Genomic DNA, 25,551 nt, shown 5'->3' with positions numbered 1-25,551 from the left:
TCACACTATTTTGATCTAAATATTTTTTTTTAGTTATTGCTCAGTTTGCGGTAATCCACGAAGTCAAGCTTTTCGCTTGTCTTCTTTAAATTCAGCTCGTGCTTTTGACTTTTGATCCATCCTATATAGTTGCCTGCTGACTTCCATTAGCTCCAAAATAAGCTATATCCATTAACACAGAAATGGTGAAGACAGATGGTTTATTGTTATAATGGCAGCTAAACTATAACGAACCGTGCTACGGTAGTACAAATAACTACTTACATCCCCGAAACGTATGCAGGTCCTCGTATTCTATAATAAAAAAAAAAAATATACATTCAGTTAGATCACTTAATTAATTAATTAAATCGACTAATTGATGCCTTACACTGCTAAAGCATGGTCTTTATGTGCAGTACACAGAGTTCTTTCACATCAGGTTATCCTCTAATTCGAAAGCCCCTATCCATAACACGACCGCTCAGCGACACGGACTACAGAGCTCAAATGTTTCAAACGAATTCAAGCACTGGCACAGGGCAATAGGTCTTCTCCGTGCAGGTTGCTCTTAGCCCATTTCCCAATGCGAGGAAACGATTTTGATTTTATAGTAGGTCACGACAGGTTTCTTGATATAGGAGACAGTCTTAGCGGGCGAACGCGATACGATACTGCAGGTTCGTTGACGAGCTTTACCGGTACTACATTTGCACCTAGGTTCGGACGAAAGCGTATTCGACCGGTAACGACGTAACGAAGTAGAACGAGACAAAAGAAACATCAAACAGTAATATACGATCTATGATACAGTTTGAGAACAATAATAAATTATCACTAGTAAAGAACAAATATGGTAATTTTCTACATTCGTAAATGCAACGCACTCCAGATTATAGCTTGAAATTGTGCCATAATATAGACTGGCAAGAAACTTGGCATTTAGTAATACGCGTACGCTATATAATTTACCACAGGCAAACATTCGGTTAAAAATAAGTCAAAGTTTGATTAGCAGAAATACGTCCACCTCATTTTGTTATAGGGCTCTTCGTATGAGATGGTGAACACTCGAAGAGCGCGGTGGCCACTGAAGTATTTACCGACTCTGTAATAACGTCGGCACTTTTGCTCATCTAGCTACCAAGCGTCCCGAAGTAAATACGACTATCTGTAATGAATGACGTTTTCTGCTAAAGGGGTGTTATATACTAAGATTTTTAGGACGACTTATAATGACCAAAGGCTCAAGATCATCTGTTTATCGAAGTAAATACAAGCTGCTTGTCAATAAAGCGTTAGGGTTTGTGTGTCTATTGGAAACAAACATTACTTAAATAACCCTGTAATAAGCTATCACAGAAATTATACGGACGTATTTATCTAAACTATTACAGAAATCGAAAAATAACGTAAGCGTAAGGCGTCACCGGCATTTTTCGACGTAAGGCGACGGCAACACACGTCCACGATTCTGACTCTGAACGAAACGTTAACAATAATAGATAAGATATTCTGCGGTTTCTATGTACAGCTTTTTGCTCACGAAGGCTTTTGCCGTAACCACCTGCAATTAAATCAAATATAATTGCTCGGTTCGGTACGAGCAGCGAGAATAGTTATGATCCGTTCTTCTTTTTACAGTTTGAGAGTTAAGAGAGAACGTTTTACTCTAACTTTGTTGTTTCCATTTAGACTCAGATGATAATTTTCTGGCTGGAATGGTAAAAATCACGGAGGGATGGAATTGCCCAGAAGAAGACTAAAGCATAAAGGAATAATAGCAAAAACAGGCCAGTGTGACGGTGTGTTGCCTACTAACAGAAAAACAGGTTGTTTAAGACCCGTCGTTTGCTGGTTTAGCTGCTTCGAGTCAACAGTTAACACACAGACTTCTCATTACTATTTACTTTATAACAGAAATGAAACAACACCTGCCGATCGATGCACAGACATGCTATTACGTCAAATAACTTAGCGAGCTCTGTACAACTAATTTCATAGTTACTTGCGTTTTCTTACGTCATAAATTGTTCGGGTATCGATCTCTGCAGCATTCTATCACAGTGTGATTCTTCGAACGATTCTTCTATTGAAGAGCTGGCAAAATCCAACATCCATCATATGCGATTAGCGTACATCAGTGCACCGACATATTGTTATAAAAGCGTCAATCGCGTCTTGTCCGCACGCCGACTCAAAGGAGGTAATAGGCAAAAAGGTCAGCTGAAATTGTTCCTGTTCCTTTTAGGTGACAATGCCCGTCCGTCAATTCGCTGTACGTAATGATTAAAGTATCCACCGGTAGCTATAGTCGGCTGATAGATACCCAGCATCATACCAGCTAGATATCTCTGCGTGCCACGCTATTGCTACAACGCTTAAAGCTGCTCAGCGTCATGGTGACAGCGTGGCAGGTAACGACTTGTTGTCCTTCTACCGAAAAACAATCTATCATTCAAATATGTACATACGTAAATAAGCGACGTGTAATAAAGAAGAACGCGAAATAAATGAGGCATATCAGTTCCAGGTACAGTGAATATCTCGAGCCCCTTGCGTGTAGCCCCATTCGATCTAGCAGCGATTCGGTCAGCAACAATTATCTACGAAATTTCAGAACCATTGGTTGACCATGGTAAATCTAATGGGCAGTTATAGCCCATATTTACATTCCTAAATATCTACTGGGGTTCATCTAAAAATCATACCTAATAAGGTTCCGTATACCCCAAAAATTATAAAATTCAAATCCGTTTGAGACGTGAAAAGCTAGTGTTCCTCGTTTCATTAGTAATTTCTGCGCGTCATAAGAAATCATTTATAAGACGACATGTTCGCTTCTATATACCTCGATCAACAACGACACAAATACTCGAATAAATATTGTTCATATGAAATGCTAACGTGCATGAAGCGTTCCTCTGTCAGCAAAGATGTCTTCGACTTGATTATAGATAATTAAATATAATGTGTTTCATCATTAGCAACGTAATAGTTTTTTCAAATGTGCTGCTCTTTATTTTCCGCCCACTTATCTAGCCTTAAACTGAGCCTTACCCTTTCTGTTTTACTCAATAGAGAATTGTCGCTTGTGACACAAATCGATGAGAGCCGAAGTCGGCGCAGAATCCTCTCTAAGATTTAATTGTCGGCATTTCATTAAGAGAAATTACGTTTTGCGCGCGAATAGCTTCAACGTGGGCTTAAGTGAAACGGATAACCGTCCGCCGTTTGGCAAAGCAAGCGTGTTGAACTCTTGGATCAACAGCTTTTATCAGTCGTACCCTAAACGATGGCCCTACATAGTGTGTGGCGAAATAATTGTTCAGAGCTGCTACGAGAAGCATATGGATCTCTCTAACACGGCTACACGGAGATATGACATGTAAGAACATAAACACGGTCAAGGGCGGGATATGGCGGAAATAGCGGGAGAGTTGCTTGAACGCGTTGCTAACTGGAAGTCTTTCTATGCCCCCCCCCCGATGGTGGGAAGGCTAAGTTACGGACTCAGGAACACGAGCGGCTCGTAGCGGAACGGAAATGACTACCGGACCAGGCCTAGAGGCGGGCGCATAAACACATATAAGGGGCGGTCTAGCCTCGGTTTGATTTCAAGATCGGTGTAGAGCAGACGTGAGAAAGTTGCAAGGTAAGGTTCTACGTACGCTTATCTCCGGAGAAGGCAGGTTCGTCGGAAAGGCTTTATTGGCGCTACAAGGAGGCCAACGAAACGTTCAGCCAGTTCGTGAGCGCCAAGCAGATTTTGCTAGGGTATTTGGATATAAAGCACAAGTTTAGAATTTGCTTGGGCAACATTCGAAGAATGACAAAAGAAATACCATATGCTTGCTTTCTCATCGTGGTGAAGATGATTTCATATTTTGAGTTAGTCTGCGTAGTTCGAGAGTTCATGCCGGAGGAGTCTGTCGCTCACTGATGGGGGCGGCCCTAGCGAACTGCTAGTCCCGCGTTACGTGAGCTCGATGACGGAAGTTCATGTCAAACCTCAAGCCAGTTCAGCAGCTCGATCTCCTCTAATCTTTATAATGATGCCGAGTTCGAAGAGCATCAACTGGCGAGCCATCGGTGGATAGTAGCGATCGCTGTGTTACGTAACCTCGAGCAAGGCATATTTTACCGCTCAGGGTGGAGGAGATTGCGATTTGTAGTTCTGCGGCCACTAGAAGCCTTGGTATTTTTTACTCTCATCGTTAGGGTCATTGAAGTGCACAGAAAACTTAGATGTTTGATCACATAACACGTTTTGAACAGAAAAACTTGGGTTAGGGCAAGCCGAGTTGGTACCGGCTCGCGAAAGAAAGGCCTGCCCTAACCCATGGAAGTACATTTCTTTTTACTCCATCGATAACGGATCTACGAACACGCGGCTGGAAAAAAAGTGAACATAAATATTGCTAGAAAGGTACCACCGCGACAACAAGATATACGACAGGTCGGTAAGAGGCTCGTCGTGTGGGTTCGTTCTTGCGAAATCGTGCAAGGCACCCTGAGAACATGCACGGCCTCTTAGTCGGCTTTAAAATCAGTGGAACCCCGTTCAACACGTGTACGAGGACAGGAGCAGGAAGTTAAACCCATTAAGCGCTAGAGAATCCCGGCCACGGGATGAATGTGGCCGAGTAGTAATCTATCAAATATCATATTTTGTTTATTATATTGGTTTGAATTCATGATCAAATACGGGCCCGCGGCTATATAAGCGCGATCGTTAATTCGTGTTTTTTTAACATGTATGGACAGTCGCAAAAAACAAACAAGTACAACGGGCTTTTCGCGACTCTTCAGGTAGGCCAACAAACTTTCCAATGTATTCTTCTTAGATCACTGACCTTCTTCCTTTCTGGCCAGTCAGTAATCAAAGGCAACATGTCGTTACGGTTGTGCAATAAGGTTTTAAAGGACGTAAGATAGAATATATAGTTGTAAAATATAGCTGCACATCTTATAGATCATCTAAAGACTCTACTGCCTCAAAATTAGAAATAATCGCGATGCAAGGGAAAAATATACATAATGTCTCGTCGTCGGCGTCCACCAGAAGCGTATGTAATAATTCTAATCATCTGTACATCAATGATGCCTCAGTTTCTTCTTCTGTTATATAGTTTCTGTACAAGAAAAAAGGATCTACATGTAAATATCAACGTGTAGAACCTTAAGAAAAATTTTATTAACCACACACTGAAGCACATTTTACGCGACATTATCATATCGCACCGTAACAATACAACATATTGCAACGATAAGGCCGTCTCCACTTCCTCTGTAAAAGCATTATAGATCGCAGCCGGTATCCCAGCTGGCTTCTAGGTAATACTATAGCGGTTCTCATAGCCTCAATCATATTTCATATTCCACACCTTCAGCATATTGCTCTCATCGTGTGTTGAGTTCTATCTAACGCTGTTACGCAAAATGTACATCTGAGCTTTCTGCTCGTCAACATGCATCTTTTTAGCGAATTCTCGCCTTACCCCACTAACGGTACTACCCCAAGGGGGTAATCCGAGAAGATATTACCCTTTGAATTGGGTACCCGGCCAGAAGTCTGACGAATAAACAAAGCGAACGCGCGGGTCTCCGCGAAGGTCTATTCGACCGCCTCGATTAGTCAGTCCGTCGTACAGACGAAAAAACGGACGGATACACAGGCAGACAAATGGCGTCTACACGTACATTCGAACTGTTCATAGCTTGTCAGTGATCGATGGCCTGCTTCGGCACAGGTAGATCGCCCTGCGATAGGCGAACCAAAATTAAGCATGATATAAGAAAAAAAAAAAAAAAGACGCATGATTAGAAAAATATGAGCGAAAAATAATCCGTAAAAGGTCCTAGGTTTGGTTTGATCAAATTTAGGTCATATTGAAAGAGACTCTAGCATGGCAAGAACGAAATTTCGATACGAAAATAGCCAAAGATATTATGAGATCAGTTTCTAACGGACGACGCTAGTATTTAGAATTGATTTTGCTTTAGGCAAAAGCGGGTTCGTTTCTAGATTTCGTGCGCCTCGGCTACAAGCGGCTTAAATGTTTTATTCATATCGATAGAATCCATTGGAGACAAAGAAACCTTTTGTTCTTTAGGCCATTAGTTTGTAGCTTCAAGGCCGAGCTCTCTATTTGGCTAAAAATAAATACCTTTCGTATCATAAAATAAACACCAATCGTATAAGCAGTATTTAATGTAAAATTCCCAATTTTATCGAATCTAGCTTAATGATTCGTTATAGAAAATCATTGAACGGTGGCAAATGTCAGGACATGTCCGGGCTAACTTTAGTAAAAGTTTTCTTTTCACTAATTGATGTTAGCATGACGAGCGTCCAATCGAAAAAATTACGATTTGTAGGTCACTATTATTGATCAATCAAAGCAATTTTCTAATTGTAGTGCCTTTAGACGTAACTTATTCGAGCGCTGCATTTAGCGACGCTTAAGTTTAAATCATAACTTGTCTGGATTGTTGGCTGATTAGCTAAATTAAAAGAATCCGTATAGCAGATAGCCAGATATGGCTATGCGAAGTATTTGTAATGATTTTTACAACTACTATATATGGTCGTGTGCAACTTATTTTGTTTGTAGGCCTTATAGAAGATAAATAGCTCGTCGCATTTACAAGATCTTGCAAGGAGAAGGTAATGAAGTGTAGTTGGGTTAATTAAGAGATCCAAAAAAGCAGTGAGTTGACACGGACGATTTTTAAACGCTTTCATTGATTTCAGGCACTGGATAAGTTCGATGATATGACCTGTGATTTTTCTGCTACCATTATTCTCGGTTCGTGTCTAAGCAACGTTATTAGCTAAAGAAAAGAAATAGGTTTATGGTAAATACTATAGCCACGCCTATCGTTCACCTTAAGTTACCTTGCATGTACAACAAAGTCGACCGCCAACGTGCAGTTCCATCGAATTTTCTTTTCATCTACCAGCTGGATTACTGTATATCCTGCCAATCAGCTGAGTAACGATAACATCTCTTCTTGTATTGTCTACAATTCCGTATAATTGTATCTCATCTGTTGATACTGTGTTCCGGCCGTTTCATTGGCCGTGGCCTGTGTAGTGTTAGAACATGTTGAGATGAGCGGCCCGACCCTCACCAGCCTCCGCCTTACACCGACCTATTAGGAGAACTCGTTGATTTACCCATGTAAATAACACTTTCACGACAATTTTTCTTATGTGACAGAAAAAGCAATGGGTTCCATGATTTACTAGACGGGAACGTAATTCAGGCTCATCAAGCCCGTCACAGATTGGTCATAAAAGATCGTCTACCTTTCAGCCGGCTCAGAAAAGCTGCCCAAAAAGCATATCTCAGCCTTCGTTTAATGCCCGAAATCCAAGCGCGGAACGGCTTCCTTTCTCTGACATTCAGACCACTAATGCAAAATTCAGCGAACAGTTGAATCGGTATGCAGGTGTTGAAGGTCGGCATAAATAGGCAGTTATACACTTTGCCATTGACTTTGTAGATGGAACTATAAGCCTTTAAAATTTTCCATGGACAGAGCCAATTAACGGAACGCTGGACAGAGCCAATTAACGGAACGCTTGTTGGATATATTGGGTGCTGGAAGTTTTCTAAGCGAGGACGCATTGCCAAGACAAACTAATAACAACACTTTTCGCTGTTGTTCAGTGAATCTCTCTGCGTAATATGCAAACAAAATAACATTATAACAGTGTTATTTCAGTCTGAACTTTATCCATTGATGCTTCTTACTAAATAAATTTTCCGAGGAATTGTCTAATACACAAATCGTTCATTTCTATCAATCTTCTTCGTTTCTCAATTTCTATCAAAAAGCAGCGGAAAATGGAAACTTGGACCGATCCTTGAAGATGGAGGAGCTATTCTTGTTGGAATAAACCAACGCCAACAGATGTTTTCAGAGAACTCTTGATCAGAGATCATGTTTCAGAGAACTACACCTAAACCTTCCGGCAACAAATAGCGTTAGATATTATAAATTTCGTGATACTTCTCCCGAGCACTTTGAGCCCAAAAACATTCGAAGGAATATCTAAAAGTCAGACAACAATGCATTAATGATACGTGTAGGTATTGTACGTGTACGGGGTGTGAACATATATGTTAAGCCAATACGATCCATTTTATCCCAGCTAATTCTGCCTGTGAAACAACTGGATGGGCATCAAAGTTAGCTGATTTTGCTGTGTTTACTGTAGGGGCAATTGTTTGTATCTCGGAAACTGTCGTTGGCACCCCCTACTGCCCCACTGCGCTTGGACACAGCTCAACTAAACAAATAGGAAAAAACAAAAATGGTATAGTACTTACAGAAACCACGCATTGATACGATTGAACGAGACGCCTGCACAAAAACAATCCTGTTCGCGATTTCGTATCGAATGGGCTGTGAATTCGGGCGAGGTGGGCTGTGAGCGTCTGGGCAATGACAACCCAGCGATATTCGTGTTTGCAAGACGACAAACTCCTTCAGTTAATGAGAATATTATTTAACCTGGATTTCGTTACTATAAGGAGACAGGAATAGAAAGGTACGAGTGACGCCTGACAGGTCAACAAGCCTCTTGATGTACGGTTTCGAAACGTAAAGTCGACACGTAGATGTGAATATGTATAGCTTCTTCTATCCGCTGGTTGAAACGCAATCGCAGTTACTGATCCAGGATCGATGCGCATTACAGTTGCCACCCCTGGAACAGAGGAAACGATCTCAGAAAAACAGAAGGTACGCTTATAACGTGGTTAGTTTTTGTGCTGCGAACGCTGCTCATCCTTTCACCCCGTCTAAATGTTTATATTTCTTGATAATATGTATTATTTATATAGTTTAATGTCAGGTAAACTCACAAATATTGACTCTATTTGTTTTAAGGATGTAACACGTTTAAATAGCTCATCTGTGTGGCAATTCAAATTGAACATCCACCCACTGTAATAATAACAAGTATACGCCTCTCATGTTAATACATTTACAATATTAAAGAATTAGTAAGCCCGTTCTTAGGGGGTACATAGGTATAACGTTTGCCCTGCGGTGGCGATAAACATACTTTACTAACGTTAATGTTGTGTGTTAGCAACGAACAACTGTATGATTCAGGGTAATAAAATATCCTAGCTACTAATAATACTTCGAGAACAACGTATCTTTCGGTTAGCTCTTTGACTTTTGTTGATACCGTCTGCTTACGCGGTAGATATGAATGAACGACATCTTATACAATACTTCGATATCTGGCTCAACATTATTCATCCATTTCGAACAAAGAGTCGTGTTATGGGAGATAACAGGCCAATTTATCTAAAGATACATTATATCCTTCTTTACATAAGCACTTCGTGGCATCTGTAGCCCGATTGCAAAGACCTACAATTCCTATCTATTGACTGTGAAACTTCCTCAAAAAAATGCCCGATAAAATGTTTTTCTATAACAATGCGAGACTAATGGTAGCGCTGGCAGATTTCATTTAACAGTTGAACAGCTTCGGAGCGCCTAACGGTATTATAGGTTCGGCTAAATAATGTCTGCGTTGAAACTATAAACTTAGACTTAAGAGGGTCAGCGCGGACGCATTCAGATCCCCTTATGTTCGACGTAACGCACTTGCCATCCACTATTTCGGGTATCTAGAAAAAAAAAAGCCCATTTCGGCCCCAGCCGACGTCAACTTTTATTAATTGCCTTCTACATTACGGCGACTGCTTTTTCCGCCTTTGCTTGACCTGATGTGGCCTATATGCACAGAATATCTGGCGTCATCTGGTCAACTAGTTATTTCTGTGCTAGCAACAATCATTACCGAACGCATAAGATGCGCTTGGATAGCGACTGGCTTTCGCCCTCTGCATGCTTTTTTACCTACTGTTGCATTTAATTGCCCCGACAACGACTGCAGCCGTCGTTTGCCTCCGCTTGCCCCAAGTCCGTAATTAAGTCGTAGAATAGACGGTCAAGTGCGATTTGGACACTTCTGTTTGCGTTTAGGTCGCAGGAAAAGAACGGCGTGCCCATCCAGAAGAATTTGTATTAAATGCAGATTATCGAGCAAAAGTGACAGCCGAACATGTCAGGAATTCTTCGCAAGTGTTGATTTCTAGATAATTATCAAGGCGGCACTATCTTAGAAGGCTAAGAATACTCAGATTCTGACGAAAAATTGCGAGGGCCGATGCTGTTGATCCTATTGTCCTGTTATTATATTGCTACCCACACCCAGATAATTAAACAATGTTTTGTAAAAAAAAATCATCTTTAAAATAGTTATTGCTGACAGAAGTTCTATTTGCAACGATACAATAACGCTATGATGCTAAAAAATGCTTAGCTATGCAAAGATATTGGCGTCTAAGGCTGATTTAGGTAATGGGAGAAATAGGTGCTGGGTACATTTAGCCAGGTATCAGTAATACCGAACCATTTGTAAGCACGAATAATTATATAATAGAGAAAATACAGAATCCTTAAAACTCTCGTCTACAAGTAATGTTTTGAGTTATAGGCTATTCGATCAGCATGGCTATATTACATATGGCAACGTATACAGTAGATACACATGAGTCACTGCATCGAAAATTAAAAATGTTCTTTAATTTTTTTTCTTTGAATTTTTGATTGGCTTAGTGTGACGAGCAGTTTCTCCTCGTGGTAAATAAACCCCCCTGTCCGGTCTGCAATTAGTACACAATCGCTGAGGGAATGAGCAATGTTTTTTAGTGAGACTGATGAAAATGTATCCTATCCATGTAGCCTCACACAACGCTAACCGGTGCCAAACATTTCGGTCGTTTGATGAAGTGATTATTGTTCAGTGAAAAATTTGCGCCTATGCGATAATATCACCTTCTTAAACGCTACTAGTATTTGTATATGGTACAAAAGCAATCTACTCCTTGGGACCGGATCCATAGGATCGCCAAGCGCAAATATATTTTTGTTCCATACAAACGATGCCATATGTCGTAGATTCCCGCGACGATCTTACGTTGATCGTTGTTTCCTGCCGTTATATAGTATCTTTGGGAAATAATTGTTTTTTATATCTATGAAATCATAGACATTAGCCTAAAATTTACTCCCGATATAATCTTCATGTATTTTTGACCTGCTGGTAAATGGTAGAATATGCTCCTTTAAACAGCACTGGACATAGTTGCCAAATGGCACCCTGGCCGAACTTCTAGTTTTTTGCGCTTGGAAGCTATTTTAATGGAACGTTTGACCAAGATGTAATTGAACGATTTCAATGCAATTCCGCAGGCACCTCATTCAAAATAAGATTTACGTTCATTTCCAACTTAGGGATATTCTCTAAAAAGCTCTATGATACTTTGCAAAAGCTAACTTGATGAAGCTTGCGAGATTGTGATTACGCTGTAAAAAAATATGGAAGTACATGTAACATGTCCAGAGGTTGCTGCTCCCAATCCAGCCAGCGATTACACGATCTGTGTGATATAGCAAGTAATTGTTCGATCTAATTTTGGACTATATCGGCGAAACTTTAGGCTAAAACTTATCAAATATTATCGAATAGAGATCGAATTTGCTCAAACTATAAACATAAATGATAAAAACTCGTGAAGACTGAAGCAATCAGCTTCTTCCCAATGACAATATATGTTCGCGTTTTGCAGTGAAATTTTGTATATTGGATACCGCTAGAACCGCCCTGGGGCGTTCGCGGCTAAATACTTAATGGCTCTTGACCAGGTGTCCTGAACAGTGCAAAAAGTATATTGAGTCTTGCAAAGAAACGTATATAATGATAAAATTCAACTTTTTTGGGTTGCAACGATGCACAAATTGGATTGTGGCTCTCTGAAATGCTTTTTCAAATATAAATAATAGGATTTTTCGCAAGCACACTTTGTTTCCCTATAGGGTGGTAGTACTCAACGGTAGGTCACCTTTCTGAAGAATATGCTTGCTGCTATGAAGGCTGCGACCGAAATATCTATTTTTGTGCCGTTCAAAGATCCGACAAAAAACCAACATAAACGCTCTCCTCGAGTAATTTCTGATCTTATCATCAAATGCAAACAGATTTTCTGAAGGATGACATAAAATATATCGATATAAAAGGTGCCCAAAGGTGTTTAACCTTCCGAATGCTTTTTCTTTTTGAATTGAAAATAAAAACAAAATAGATCAATTTCTTTTCACAAAGAAAACTGAAATTCTTCTTTAAATTAAAATAATCAAAAATTTTTAAATTTAAAAAATAAATTTAAAGAAAAAGCAAATACAATATTGTACAAAGTAGATTCAAATCAAGTATCCATTGCATTTGAAGACATTGCAAATTAAAAAAAAAATGAGACTAACGGTACTTATGCTGTCAGTAACGCTGATCCGGACGGAAGAAAACCATCTCGCAAATGCTACTGGGAAAATTGTGAATAGGATGACAAGTTTTTAGGAAATATTTTTCGGAGCGATATAGCTTCATCTGAATCTGTCGGCACAACCAATCGACACTATTACACAAGTTAATTGGACAACTATAAGACCATATCATACGTGGGAGCTTATGTTACCATAGTTTTTTAGAAAAAAAATCAAGAATGAAATCGTTATCTTTCCAACAGACAGTACAGAGATCACTTAGATTTACTGCAAGAATCTGCTTCACTAAACATTCGACGGGAGGCCTTCTGTGGGTATAGTGGATTCTATTTAAAACAGGACCTGCATACCATCATTACGATATAAGAGCCTATCTTCATGAGACTTTTCTGGACGGATAGGTTGGACTAAAAGGCCCTGTGAAATGTTCTGGACGCTCCCCAGACCTGACGCCAATAGACTTTTCCCCGTGATAATACCTAAAGGTGAAGACTATGCCAGCAAATCGACAGCTCTGAAAGCCGCAGTTGAACAGGAATGTATGACGTAAACAAAACGTTTGTTTAAGCTCATGAATCAACATCCCGTTGTATTGAGCAGAAAAAAATCTGACGTAAATTATTTTCCCAACTAAAATAGTCACAATAACTTAACTGTGTATACATTGTTTTGGGGCATATATAACAGATCAGCCCCCAATAAAGTCGCAAGCAGTAAAAACGCTTGACCACCCAGTCGAAATATAATAAGAATTTAGAGAAGAAATTAGACCAATTTCTAGTCCTTCAAAATACTAGGACAGGGGCGAGTATATTTTGGTTTTATTACAGATAATTACACGACTGAATATCCCAATCAAAACGTTTATGTTAAATCATAGTAACGAAAAATGACAGTTAAATGAAAACGTACTTAACTTATTTTTATTGTGTGATCGCATATAGAAACAACAGTCCGATCTTTATTCGACCTCGCTACGCCTTACCTGCCCAGCCGGTATACACGTAGTCCTGCTTAACTCAATATTAGTCATTCGAGCTCTAAATAGAGCCAGAAATATATGATCCGAATCCTTTGTTGTCCCATCCCCCCGTTTACCCTGCTTTAAATAAGCATTAAACACTCGTAGAAAGACTTAAGCATTGCTCTTAGCGACCGGCGACAGAACGGTGAAGGCGAGGTCGACAATAAACTTTTCTTTCTAATAACGGTGTGCCTAACATTGTCTGTTAGAGGCACCTGGTACTAGTAAAGCATTGATGATCGTGATGCCATTCTGCCGATAACATCTACCCCACCCCGATCCGTATTACGAATCAAATACGTGAGAAGAGTTCATAACCTGAGCATTGGCGCGAGAACATCTCCTGCGCGTTAACCGTGCAGCATTGTTCAGCAGGACTCGAGCATTGTTATTTTAGCATGTGTTGCCCCAGCGTCGATCTGTCGCTCATTCAGAGATACGGATGCGTCAGATGATAACGGGACAGAGGCGATAGGCAAATCAAGTAACCTGCGTGAGAGTAGTGCAGGCAACGGTAATGTTTTCATTTTCATCTCGCAGAGCGCCATCATAAAGGCCGCGATATGGTTTAACCAAGCAGTCGAAAGTATACGTTACTACACTACACATGCTACGTGCAACATGTCCAGGACTCCGTTCATCGCGCTTGTAATGTTTGCTACTTAAGCAGAAGCAAGTGGCCTAAGTAAATCATATCCCCCGAGTGTTATAGGCGAGACCACAATTTACAAAAGCACCCATTATAATATAGCAGTCTGATTTTTAGCTTAGATCATAATGTACCTAAACAACATTTCTAGGATAAATATGTACCATTAATAGCTACAAGTCATAATTTGTTCAATTATGATATTTGTTATGTATTTCAGAGCTATGGATCAATCGTTTCTTTAGGATAATCACCGTGTCGGTATATCGAGACGTTGTTACGGCCTCACTCTTTGTTACGCTTTCGGTCGACGCAGTTACAGCCAGTTTCTACGGGTTCGGTTATGGCCACGCATATAAAAAGCGCGGGCTCCATCAGGGTAGTGGATACCATAGCTTCGACTACAAAAAGTACTTGGCCAGTTATTATTACCCGCTTTATAGGTATCTCGTTTACTATCACAAATAATTCTACAGTTACCTCCACTACGGATTCTATAGCTAGTATTTATCTCACGGCGGCCATGGGGACAATGGATTATATAGCGGCTATAGAGGATTCCGTTTTAGTGGGCACGAATTCTAGTGGAAAACTTGGTTACGGAGGTTACGGGTACGATTCTGGTTACGAAAAAGGCCACGCAGGCTATAGGCTAGATCATGGCATAGCTGGCTATGCCAATTACAATGACGGGAGAAGCATCGGCTGGAAGCAACTGGGCACTACTACTACAAAAAATGAAGACCGACGCCGTACGGATCACACGAATTAATCGTTCACCATCGACCATCGTGTTTTGCCTTAAACGATCACAACTGACACTACTGGCAACAAAGCCTGTAAAAACATCACGCTAACGGCGTTGTAAGTAATCTATATTTCGACGTTTATACTTTTGGTGGAGAAAAGTGGATGAAGAGGCATGTAGGCGAAAATAGAGAGTATTTAGTCTTAGCGTAGAAAAAAAATAATGCGTGAAACGATTCTAGACGACTATGGACAGAGTCACGATATGGGCAGATGCAAATTAACGTTGGGGCATAAAATCTTTATTATGTGTCTAAAGGTTACATTACACAATGGAAACATTATAATTAACGAGCTCACTCCAGCTTCGAAGCAAAACAATCATTAAATTACGCGATACGAATAGCCTCAATAGATAGTATGCCGCTACACATAATAGTTTAATTTGAGCAGGTGTTAGAAACAAACTATCCAAAGAAATCTTGTAGCAGTTCGCCCGGTACAAGCTTCAACAAAAAAAAAAATTATTATTGAAGGACTGCTTTCGTTCCTGCAAAAGCGCTTTGCCCCGCAACGATTCGGTTCCTAGATTTGTTAGAGAGGTGCTCCTCCACTAACCGTGGCCCAGAACATCTCAAAAATTAACCTGATTACGAGAATATGATAGTCGACCAAAACTTCGTCGGAGCAATCAAATTTGGTCGACAAATGGGCTAATATAACCCTTCTCCCTTTATAGCGTTGGCAGATGTGAAACAACTCTAGTTTACGCGTACTGAAGTGAACCCCTGCTACCTCAACAATCATCACCTCTTCCCATCATGAATTTCTCATCAGAGGCTCCCCATTGAACTACATCTTCTTTAAGGTTAGGTTTTTCATGTCTACTTTTTTCTTCATCCCGCAGCCGTTGTCACTCTCTCAGTGTCTGCCCCTCATGCTCACCTTCTGTGTTCACGGAATCTTTCTGGGGTTCCTCAGCGCCGGAGGACCAACCGTACACGGTTCTACATAGCTACACAACAGCCGTGCACCAAAAGCCAAGCTATTAAATGAGATTGGCGTCGATATGCTCTTTTTGCTAGTCCCAAGTGCGACCGACATTCAGGAGCGAGTCTTGCCTCCCTTACCACTCGCTTCCTTCTGTCGTCGATGATGTTCACACTGACGACTATCTATCTGCGAAACCATTTCTCTCAACTACTCGAAGAAATTCAGGTCGAGATTTGACTTTTTTGCCAAAAGAGGAAGAAGAAGAAGCGAGCAGTAGAAAATGTTCTCAACTTTTCTGCCGATTGCGTCCCAGTTCCGCAAGTCAATTTCTTCTCGAGAGTCCATTAGCGTGAAGGATTTTGGGGACGGAAGACTTCTACTTAAAAGGAGCCGGCTCGAAAGGAGAGCCAAGGAAAAAGAGTAAAAAGTCATGCCCAAGGTTTGGGTGGATATCGCTCGCAGTCCCGCGCGTCATCGCAGCTGAACGATTTGGCCCTCGGTAAAAGAAATACCGCTGCTTTCCAACCAAAGCAGCAAAAAGTAGAATTCACCATTTGCGGAACGCGTACCCCACTGCGCGAATCATTTCGTCCTTAAAGCCGTCCCGCGTATGACAAATGATAGAGGTAAGTTGAACACTGTGGAGCAAAAAATGACCTCGCCCATACGAACTTAACTAATCAGATGTAGCTAGAACCGCGCAATCCTCATGGTAAAATGGCTAGAGGATACACCTCATGATATGATGCAGCAACCCTGTATTGGTCACTTTGCTAACCATTAGCAGAACTGCAAGGACAAATTAGTAAAGTACGATCAGTTCAAAGTTATTTAAAAGCACTAAACATAACTTTAAATCAAACTGAACAACATGTACAGATTTCCGTGGAATGATTTTAGCTATCCTAAGGCAAACGTTTTCTGTGGTACATGACGATCACTTTGACGACATGAATAGTTTCCTTTGAATTCTAATATATTTATATTAACCTTAACATCGAGAGTCCTGTATACGAGCCCAGTAACATTCGTCTTCAGGAAGTAGACGTTAAATTTACGTGACTACGTCAATTCCAATACTCTATAGGTTCTTTAGGGGGAAAATTCTAAGTAAATGTTTTGAATTTTGACTCCACTAGTGCCGTTCGACAGCTTCAGCTGGACGGTTCTTAGCACGGAGTAGCGTGCACTTATGCCAAATTTCGAACTTAGACCACCTAGAAGTTGGTTATAGCGGCTGCAAGACGAAGCAAAACATTCCAGCTTCATGCTGAAATTCGCTAGGGGAAACAAATACATATTATTAAATATTTATCTATCTTCCGCGTGATGTGATAGAAATTCCCTCGAGACGTTCGGTATAGAGATTTGTTTATATGAGCTAGCGGCTGAGATTCTCTATTTTAGCCATTTTCAATTCTGACCCGTACTGTCGTCGTACAGCTGGATATAGTTTTTTTAAAGCGGCCTACGAACAGAATGCAAAACATACTCAAGCATTCAACCTGTGCGAAGAACATAATACCTATGTATATCCTCACTTCAGGCATTTTTTTCGTTTTGCCTGCATGTTATAAACGCGTATGCTATATACTATCCTATGCATCGTATACACTAGCATCAGCATCGTCATTCGTTGTTTGCTTCGGGAAGTTTTGGCTGCGCTTTTGAATCTCTTATTCGTTTCGTTTAACGCCCTGTTGGAGAGACGTATTTTTAACTGCAAAAGAAGATTCAATAATGTCTGCTGTGTCGCACGCCAACTCAGTAGACATACCTGTTTTATGCAAGAGAGGCTATAATAGTGATGTCTCGTAGACATTGCCCTGCCTCGGCTGCAACCGCTCCGGCAACGGCGAGAGGTTGGCCAGCCCTCCAACCAGTCTACGTGAGCCAGTCGTTGACAACGCTGCCGAATAGAAGGTGGGGGTATAGCGAGTGAGAGAAAGAGAGCGAGCGAAGGAGAGAGAGGATGGAGGGAGGTAACAGGACGTAGGTATGCAAAGCCGATTTGCCGCTGCCGCTTCCCCTGCTTCTATTCTCCTTTTCCAACCCTCGACGTCTGACGCGATCTTTTCCCGTTGCCATTTTTTTGCTTGTTCTTTGTCAGTCCTCATCTATCCGTCTGTCGCGATGGTCGCGTACCTTTTCCATGATATCAAGTTCACATCAAATAAGTCAGTAATCTTCTCAAAAAGTCACCACTAGAGATTCATGTAGATCCGGTGCTGCTTTATATCTGCTTCCCCGATCTTTTTTTTTCATACATCTAATGTACTTGCTTACGTATTGACGTCGTCAATTCTTTGTGCGATTGACCAGGGAGGGGTTCTTACGTACTGAAAGGAAAGACAATTCCTTTAGCGTACCTAATGATGTAATTCCAAGTTGTAGTTTCTCAGACATCTTATAAAGCGTATTCATATAATATGAGCCGATTGATAACCCAGTTTTTTCAGCTCATTCTATTACGCAGCAATTACCGTAAGAAAAACCGAAAGTCGATGCAAATAGCAGCCTACGTTTTCCATGATTTTGGCCCATCGTTTGGTAAATATATGGATTTTGCTGTAAAAAAAGGTCATCATTTTTGAAGGCCATTCAACCATTAACCAGCCCTTGGCCTTTTGTTTTCGTTTTCAACTGCTTACATACCAAGAGTAGTGTATGGGTATGGACGGGCGCAACTGACACATCTGGACCATAAGCAACCGGGAGTTACAGAATTTATCAATCTATGTTGTGCATTGTATTCCTGGTCACGTTCATCACGTGAGGTCGCAAGCCGTCGCGTTTCGCACTGCTTTTCGCCAGATCAACGCGCGGTTTTTTTTACTCGCCGAAAAGGTTGCAGTGACAGTTTCGCCAGATTTAAGCAGCTACAGTAGAAGACCTTGTTTAGATTCCTACCAATGCACAGCATTTTCTGCTGATCCTAAGTGGCTCTTTTTAGCCTCACGCTGAATACCTGTCTATGGCTTAACGACTCAGTCTCGCATTTGGGATTATCGCAATTATTGTTATCATCACTCCTCGTTCTTTCTGTGCCTTTCCGAATACGCCGACGCGACGCTAGAGATCCCATTGATTGGACTGTATTTTTGGTCAGGAAAGGTAGAAATAACTATCGGTAACATCACTCATTACTGGAATCAAGACCTCTACCACTCAATTGCATAAACTACTTTGACGTACGCTTCCGCACGCCACGGGTCCCGTAGCTGTAAGTTCCTGTTTTTCTCGGGCAAAGTAATCAATGACGCAGCATCGAATAACAGCTTTTTCTATTTCCATCCTTCTAACCTCCCAAAACAACAGCAGCGAAGGATAAGCCTCTTGTACGCGGTGCGGCTATTGCAGGATGGATAAGAGAGCAAGCCCGCGAAATTTAAGATCCATTACGCTCTCAACGGTAAAACCTACGTTATATCAAAGGTGAACGAATGTATTGATGAGTCCATCTACTAACAAGTTTACCTTGAAGCTTTGTTTGTTTTCATGTCTCTATTTTCGATTTCAGAAAATCAACAAGGACTGTTAAAGGCGACCTTTTAAACTTGCTAGATCTGTCATATTCGATTAACTTCTGGTTTACACATAAAGATATATTTTAATTGCTCTCCTTTATTTGGATTTAGACTGTCGCAATGGCTTAAAAGCTTGAGTGATAACAAATAATAGTATATTTCTGAATCCTATCTAATGGTGCAGCTTGGTACCACAAACATTTTATTGAATACAAAAAAGATAACTGCAATGTCATCACCAACTACCTCGGTCAATGGCGTCTTACGTGGTTCGAACAAGCTAATGTAAACGAACGGTATTTCGAAATTATATTAAACAAACTACGAAGCCGAATGAAGGCTGAAGAGCACGAGATTCAGGTTTTAATACCAGACGAATACCTCAGTTGTGAAATCTGGCCCACACAATGCATTTTGTGTGACCCCAACCTCTTAAAGACAAGGTAACAAGTTTATTTATTAGCAATGATGATTAAGAAAACTTAAACTAGAAATTTTAATGTAAAACGTTGACTAACTTATGTTCCCCATTGCACCTGAAGATCAGCAATGAGCTAAACATCGTCATCATGAGTATACGTGATAATAATACGTTTATCTATTGCATCGGCCCTAGAAGTCCGGTCACAACATAGCAGTGCTTTACATAATTAGAACGAACTGTTCAAACGGGTCCATACCGGAATTTTCCAATCGCTATTTGACCACCATTACATTCGTTGGACTCGACTCGCGGAACGGACGCGTTGTCCTCCGCGTCTGTCCGTCTAAAGTTAGTGGTTGTACTGTTATTATCTTAATGATGTTTTGATTCCGGTTTCTGGTCGAACGAATGCCTTCTCCCTAATGTATAGTCCATTGTGGAAAACGAAGCTATTAGCAATTGCCTGTGCTCCACATCAGCTGCGGTGGCATCAGGTGCGTCAAATTGTATCGATTCGTCAAAAGGTCGCCGGTCGACCTGAAACAAAGACCTTCAAAACCTACTTGAATCAACGAAGCAGAAGGGACAATCCACGGGACACCGCGAACCTAAGTATAACACCTAGTCAGATTAGCCATGGCACACTGCAGTCGTCGGAAGCATGATCGGGATGTTGAAAAAAACCCTTTATTGGATAAACATCATCATTCGGAGAAGAACCAGCGCAGGAGACAGAACGATCTGTATGGCCTAATGGCAGGCGGAGATAATCACCGTCATGAATTTAGGTATGTCGAAGACAATATTACCGTTATTATATTTGATGTAGTCATTGGCCTGATACAATCCAGAATGACCAGTGCGTCTCTACTGTAGATCTTAGGTTCGTTTAATCAATACCAATAGCGATATGATGATTGGACCCTTTAGACAATAATACTTTGGATGCACATCATCGTCAACGTGAGCGCCGCAGTTGCTTCTAACGCAACAGATCTATCATCGAGCCAGACACGCACGTCACGCATGTACCCCGGCAACAAAGACCAAATGCACTAAACACTATTCTTTCAAATCGTCAAAGGAGCGGCTATCTAACGGTGAACGGCAATCATACCAAAGATTCAGCGCCCGTATACTACATCTGTTGTTTATTGCACGCTCAAACCGTTTGACGAACGTATATATATTAATCAATAATATACGTGAGACATTTGTAGTTTCTAAACTGCTACAAATACGAAAGCTTTATCAAAATTTCTTTCGGTACGAAGATGCCTGAACCAGGCCAGTGAACAAACTCGAGGTGTCGGTGCTATGCCGTATATAATCAATGTTTGCTATATTTCTTCTTCGTCGAACCTATGCCACCTAAGAAAACAATTGGGACACGTGGTCAAATCACATCATGACGATTTTTAGTTAAGCCTTCGATCAAGAGTCCGAAAACAAAATGGTAGCATAGTTCGACGGCCATTTATTATGTTATGCCGCAATCTAGAAGTTTAGCAGCGCTACTATTATGATTGATTCTGAAATTTTAGGAGTCCCGGTATCGTGCCGATAGAGGCCGTACCCCTTGATCATCCATCGCTATTTTCGCCGGTGATTGGTTCGGACGGCGTCGTATCTTTATTCCTTCAACACGACATAATGGTACAGCTGCACCCCTCTGGCGCCGTTCGTGTGGTACATCGCCGCAGTGGAGCAACTGCGGGCATAGCTTCATCCGCAGCCAACAATGCTTTATACGCTGAACATCCTTGCGTTGCCAAAATGGAATACTGTACTGATGTGGTCTCTCTAGCTCTTGAACAGGTCATGCGCGCCGATGTATTTGCAAAAATCACTAAGAGAGGGTATGTGTTTACCTATACCAGCGCCATCATCCTACATTTTGGCGAACCAATACGAATTTACGTATAGTGCAAATTTGTAATGTTTGATTGAATTGTAAGACCTGGCGACTTCCAGTGGCCTCTGTCTGCGAAAATATGTATCATCACATGTCGTCATACATCTGTTTCGTATATGGCAAATAAAATCTCGCTGCTTTCTTTTCAGTTGTTTATTTACGACAATAAATCACGGGCTCGTTTACCTAGTTGACAGCTCTGGCGTGAAGTCAACGACAGAGTCGTTTGTTATACTTAACAATGAGACAACTAAACGATATTTCTATAGCGGGGCCAACTACACGCCATCCGATGAAGGTAAGAGCGGATTTCATATGCCCACTAGTACTTTTAAGATTTAAATCGTCATTTTCCTCCTGGAATAGGAGCTGGCACAGCGAGTTTTACGTGTTATAGGCTTACATTTTCAGTTTACAATCAGCTAACTGTTTCGGTGGGTGTGATCAAAGCTGGTTATAGGACTCTATCAATTTTTTTATAAAAAATCTAGTCTATAACGAAGTAGGAAGCTGTACGTTCTTTAACGTTACAAAAAACACACATTAACTAACTAACTATCAGCAGATTATCAAAAAAATGAAAGACGAGTTGGCGAATCATAGGAAAAGCTTATCAACAGGCCCGGGTGATTTTTTCTGCAAGCCGGTTAGTCCTGAAATCATTGTATGTGACCTAAAGCTCCGTTTCGCGGCAATGGCGCACTGAATGGCGCAGAGCATTTTTGCCTGTCGTTATAGTAATGAACATCGAGGAATGTCTGCTAGCTTGAATATTATCCACATGGCCAACCGGTGCTAACTAACAGAGCTGTTATCTACGTGGTTCGGCTGTTTCGCTAGATTTCGCCGAGTGTGAGTCGCTGATTTCGCTATCGCGTAACTACACAACGAATGTCGGTACTATAGTGTGGGTGATTGGCGGTGTACGTGTAAAGCAAAGTACCGATGGGGCGGTAAATGTCCATGTTGTGTCTAAGAGACCAGGATCCGCCGCAGTTGGACTTGCTGGCGGGGGCGGCGGCAGCGTGGGAGGCCAGATCACAGCAGAGAATCCATCCGCCTCTGGGGCCGTGGGGGCCAGCAGCAGCAGCAATGGAAGCGGTAGCGCCACTAGCAGCGCCAGTAGCAGCTGTGGCAGTGCAGGTAGAAATGCAAGTCTTATCGGCGCTTCAGTACAGTCATCCGCCATTCCAGGGGCGGAAGCCGGGTCGATTGGTGGGCAACGGGTTTCATTAACGGTAATGCCCAACGGCGATATTAATTTGAAAAGAGGCGATGACCTTACTGGTGAGTCTTTTGATATCTCATAGTACCTCAGTTACGTACTTGATCTCACAAGGTAATGGTGGAGCTTTCAGTTTTTTATTATCCCTTTGAGCCTGATGTCATTAATAACCGCTGTCTTGCTGTCATATTTTACGTTAGTGAGTATGCGGTGTCCCGTAGGATCGATGCTAGCAGGAACAGAATCGTCGTTTAAGCTGTTGGACTTGTCGCGTGACCGCGCGCGTCTCACTTGCGATCGACGGGGCTTCCATGCGCGTAACGGCTCGCACGTTGCTGGGTTTGATAACGAGATGCGCTTCCGACTCGAATAACGATATCGAAATAGCGACGGGGCTGAATTATTATTAGCTGGTCGCTTTCTTTTTTTGCCATGGAATTCATAATTTGTCTACAGAACAGAAACAAAAAAAAAACTCTCGTCGCTATTCGAAATCTATTCTACACACTGTGTGGAATGGCTGGGAACATATCATCAAGCACACAAGAAAAAGCCGTTGAATCCCGTCCTCCGTCCGCCTAATAGTGAATAGGCCGCTATTAGTAGCATGTCGAAAACTCTGGTCATCGACTGAAGCATGCGAAGGCTAACTCCAACGACACACGCAATTACGAATTTGTGGTGCCAATAGTGACCGATGATCATAAATTTATATCTTGCGCACGAGATTCAAAAGATTGAAAAATATTTTTACGAAAATGTAAAACTGGAAGAAAATAGATAGCCAGATCAGAATTAAAGCTTGCACTTTAACAGCATTCGAAAGGCTTTTCACTCCGGCGTACACATTCTTAACGGGAACTTACAGAACAACGTTCCGTTGCGGGGTAAACGGCTTCGGAGAAGCAATAACTACAATAGCAGAATCAGACACGTAATGGGTTGTAGCTTGGGGGTTATGGTGTTTACTCGATGGTTAAGCGACAGTATATCTAACATTATTTTGTAGATACAATAAGTTTCTTAGCTAATGGTAACGCCCACATGGCAATGAACCATGTGGACACACATTCGCCCCCCTAGATAGCAAACTTGAACGACAAAAGTCTAGTCAATAACAAGGCGCACAAAAACTGTCAACCAGAAAAATCTATCACTTTGTTAAAATTTTGGTTTTCATCTCAAGATCTCTAGTCAGAACTTTTTCAAATTAAAAGTTTATATTATCAACGAGTGCGCAAGCTACATCATGCTGTCCTTACTTCCTTGATGAAGTCTTTCCTCCTAATGTTCTCTTTTTTAAATCAATTGTTCTGGAATAATTTGTACATTCTAGCAAGAGCATTTTGCTCAATAGCGGCCTATTTCCAACTCTTCAAACGTATCTATGTATGCAGCTTTACACACTACCGTTCACGTAAAATCATGTATGGAGCACGGTTTGTTAAGTATTTGGAAAGACGTACTTTTGATCTCGACATTTAGTCTGTGACGGAACACTGCTGGTTTCTGAAAGCTCTGCTTGTGCACTAAAAGGATTTCCGTTAAATATTAGTAGTCTCATCGAACAGCATTCAGATCTTATCACGAAAGCGCTTACGTATTGAAATGTCTTCTGAGAGGACTACGATTGTCTTTCGGAAAATTCACGCAAATGATGACTGAAGAGTAATACCTTTATTTCCACGAAGCAAATATCTGGTCCTAGGTGACCAATGCAATGCTTCATACACGATGCCTTACAGAACGTTACACTAATAAATCTTGTGTTAGGAAAAGCAGATTTTTAAAATTTGACCTTTCTTTGATTTGTTCGAATCAACGTAGATATGAATTCAGGAGGCCCGCCAACATCTGCAAAAGATATATCAAGAAATGAATTGCAAACACCTCGACTCAATGTTTTATCATTTTAGCAAACAGGATCGTTTCTAATATCTTAGATAGCCCTTAATTCTATACGAGTGTACGCCATTATTATTCTTATCATTTTTGAAAGCAAACACAACCACAATTACAAACTATGCCTGAACAGTATGTACATTTTCTGATGTAGCGAAGCAGTGTTTTTTAGTGCTCCGTATAAGATTGCGTTCTGTCTATATATAGGACTATTAATATACGGTCACTTAATTAGGAAATGTTCAAGCTTATAGATATATAATCCCAAAAAAAAAAGCATTCATATATAATATGCTTTTCACACGTCAGGTTCAAGCTGTTCGCTAACTTTCTTTTCCTAATTTATAGGGAGCGGCCTTCAACTACCACACGGTACCCGCACGACTTGTTTCTTTCTTAAATCAAAATATTCTCAATTTTGGTATTGTGATGAATGCATTGGTAGGAGATGGTTAGCTCTCAACACAAAATGGCGTATGTCTAGGCCCGATTTCAAACCCAGACGATTACGTTCCCATTCCGCACGTCGTTCTAAATCATTTAGAAAGCAACACATGTTATTACTACTCCATCATCCTTTACATGCATTACAAAAGGGAAGTCTGGAACAGCTGGGTTGCAATTAGCGACTAAACGACTGAGTGTGATGGAGTGTACTGAATTTGTAATAGTGAACATGCTTGTAAAACGTCTATCCACTCTACTAAAGTATACGCAGAGTATAGTTACATTTCATTATATTGTCTTCCCTTAATCACTTGTAATAGGTCACCAACAGTCGAGCG

At 41.1% G+C, this 25,551-nt stretch overlaps 1 protein-coding gene across 2 annotated transcripts; it reads left to right on the top strand.

Annotated features, from left to right (window-relative positions):
* The first annotated feature begins 14,783 nt into the window (after nt 1-14,783).
* On the top strand, nt 14,784-23,682 carry fest (wurstfest). Of its 2 annotated transcripts, XM_086972696.1 has the most exons (7): nt 14,784-14,897; nt 15,688-16,399; nt 19,294-20,512; nt 21,269-21,583; nt 21,789-21,937; nt 22,480-22,926; nt 23,065-23,682. In XM_086972696.1, exons 3-7 carry the CDS (start codon nt 20,361-20,363, stop codon nt 23,235-23,237), a joined length of 1,236 nt encoding a protein of 411 aa, XP_086828822.1. In that variant the 5' UTR covers nt 14,784-14,897; nt 15,688-16,399; nt 19,294-20,360; the 3' UTR covers nt 23,238-23,682. The 2 variants fall into 2 exon arrangements, with proteins under 2 accessions (XP_086828822.1, XP_086828823.1); XM_086972697.1 differs by lacking the exons at nt 14,784-14,897; nt 15,688-16,399 and having other exon boundaries at nt 19,014-20,512.
* Nucleotides 23,683-25,551: the final 1,869 nt, after the last annotated feature.

Source organism: Varroa jacobsoni, unplaced genomic scaffold (genome assembly GCF_002532875.2).
Source record: "Varroa jacobsoni isolate VJ856 unplaced genomic scaffold, vjacob_1.0 contig00206, whole genome shotgun sequence".
Lineage (NCBI taxonomy): Eukaryota > Metazoa > Arthropoda > Arachnida > Mesostigmata > Varroidae > Varroa > Varroa jacobsoni.
Note: the sequence above shows the minus strand (reverse complement) of the source record. Positions and strands in the feature narration are given on the sequence as shown.

Coding starts and splice junctions, on each gene's coding strand:
- fest (XM_086972696.1), top strand. CDS start 20,361: ATGGCACACTGCAGTCGTCGGAAGCATGATCGGGATGTTGAAAAAAAC. Junction 21,584..21,788: donor GCAAAAATCACTAAGAGAGG/GTATGTGTTTAC, acceptor CTTTCTTTTCAG/TTGTTTATTTACGACAATAA. Junction 22,927..23,064: donor AAGAGGCGATGACCTTACTG/GTGAGTCTTTTG, acceptor ATTTTACGTTAG/TGAGTATGCGGTGTCCCGTA.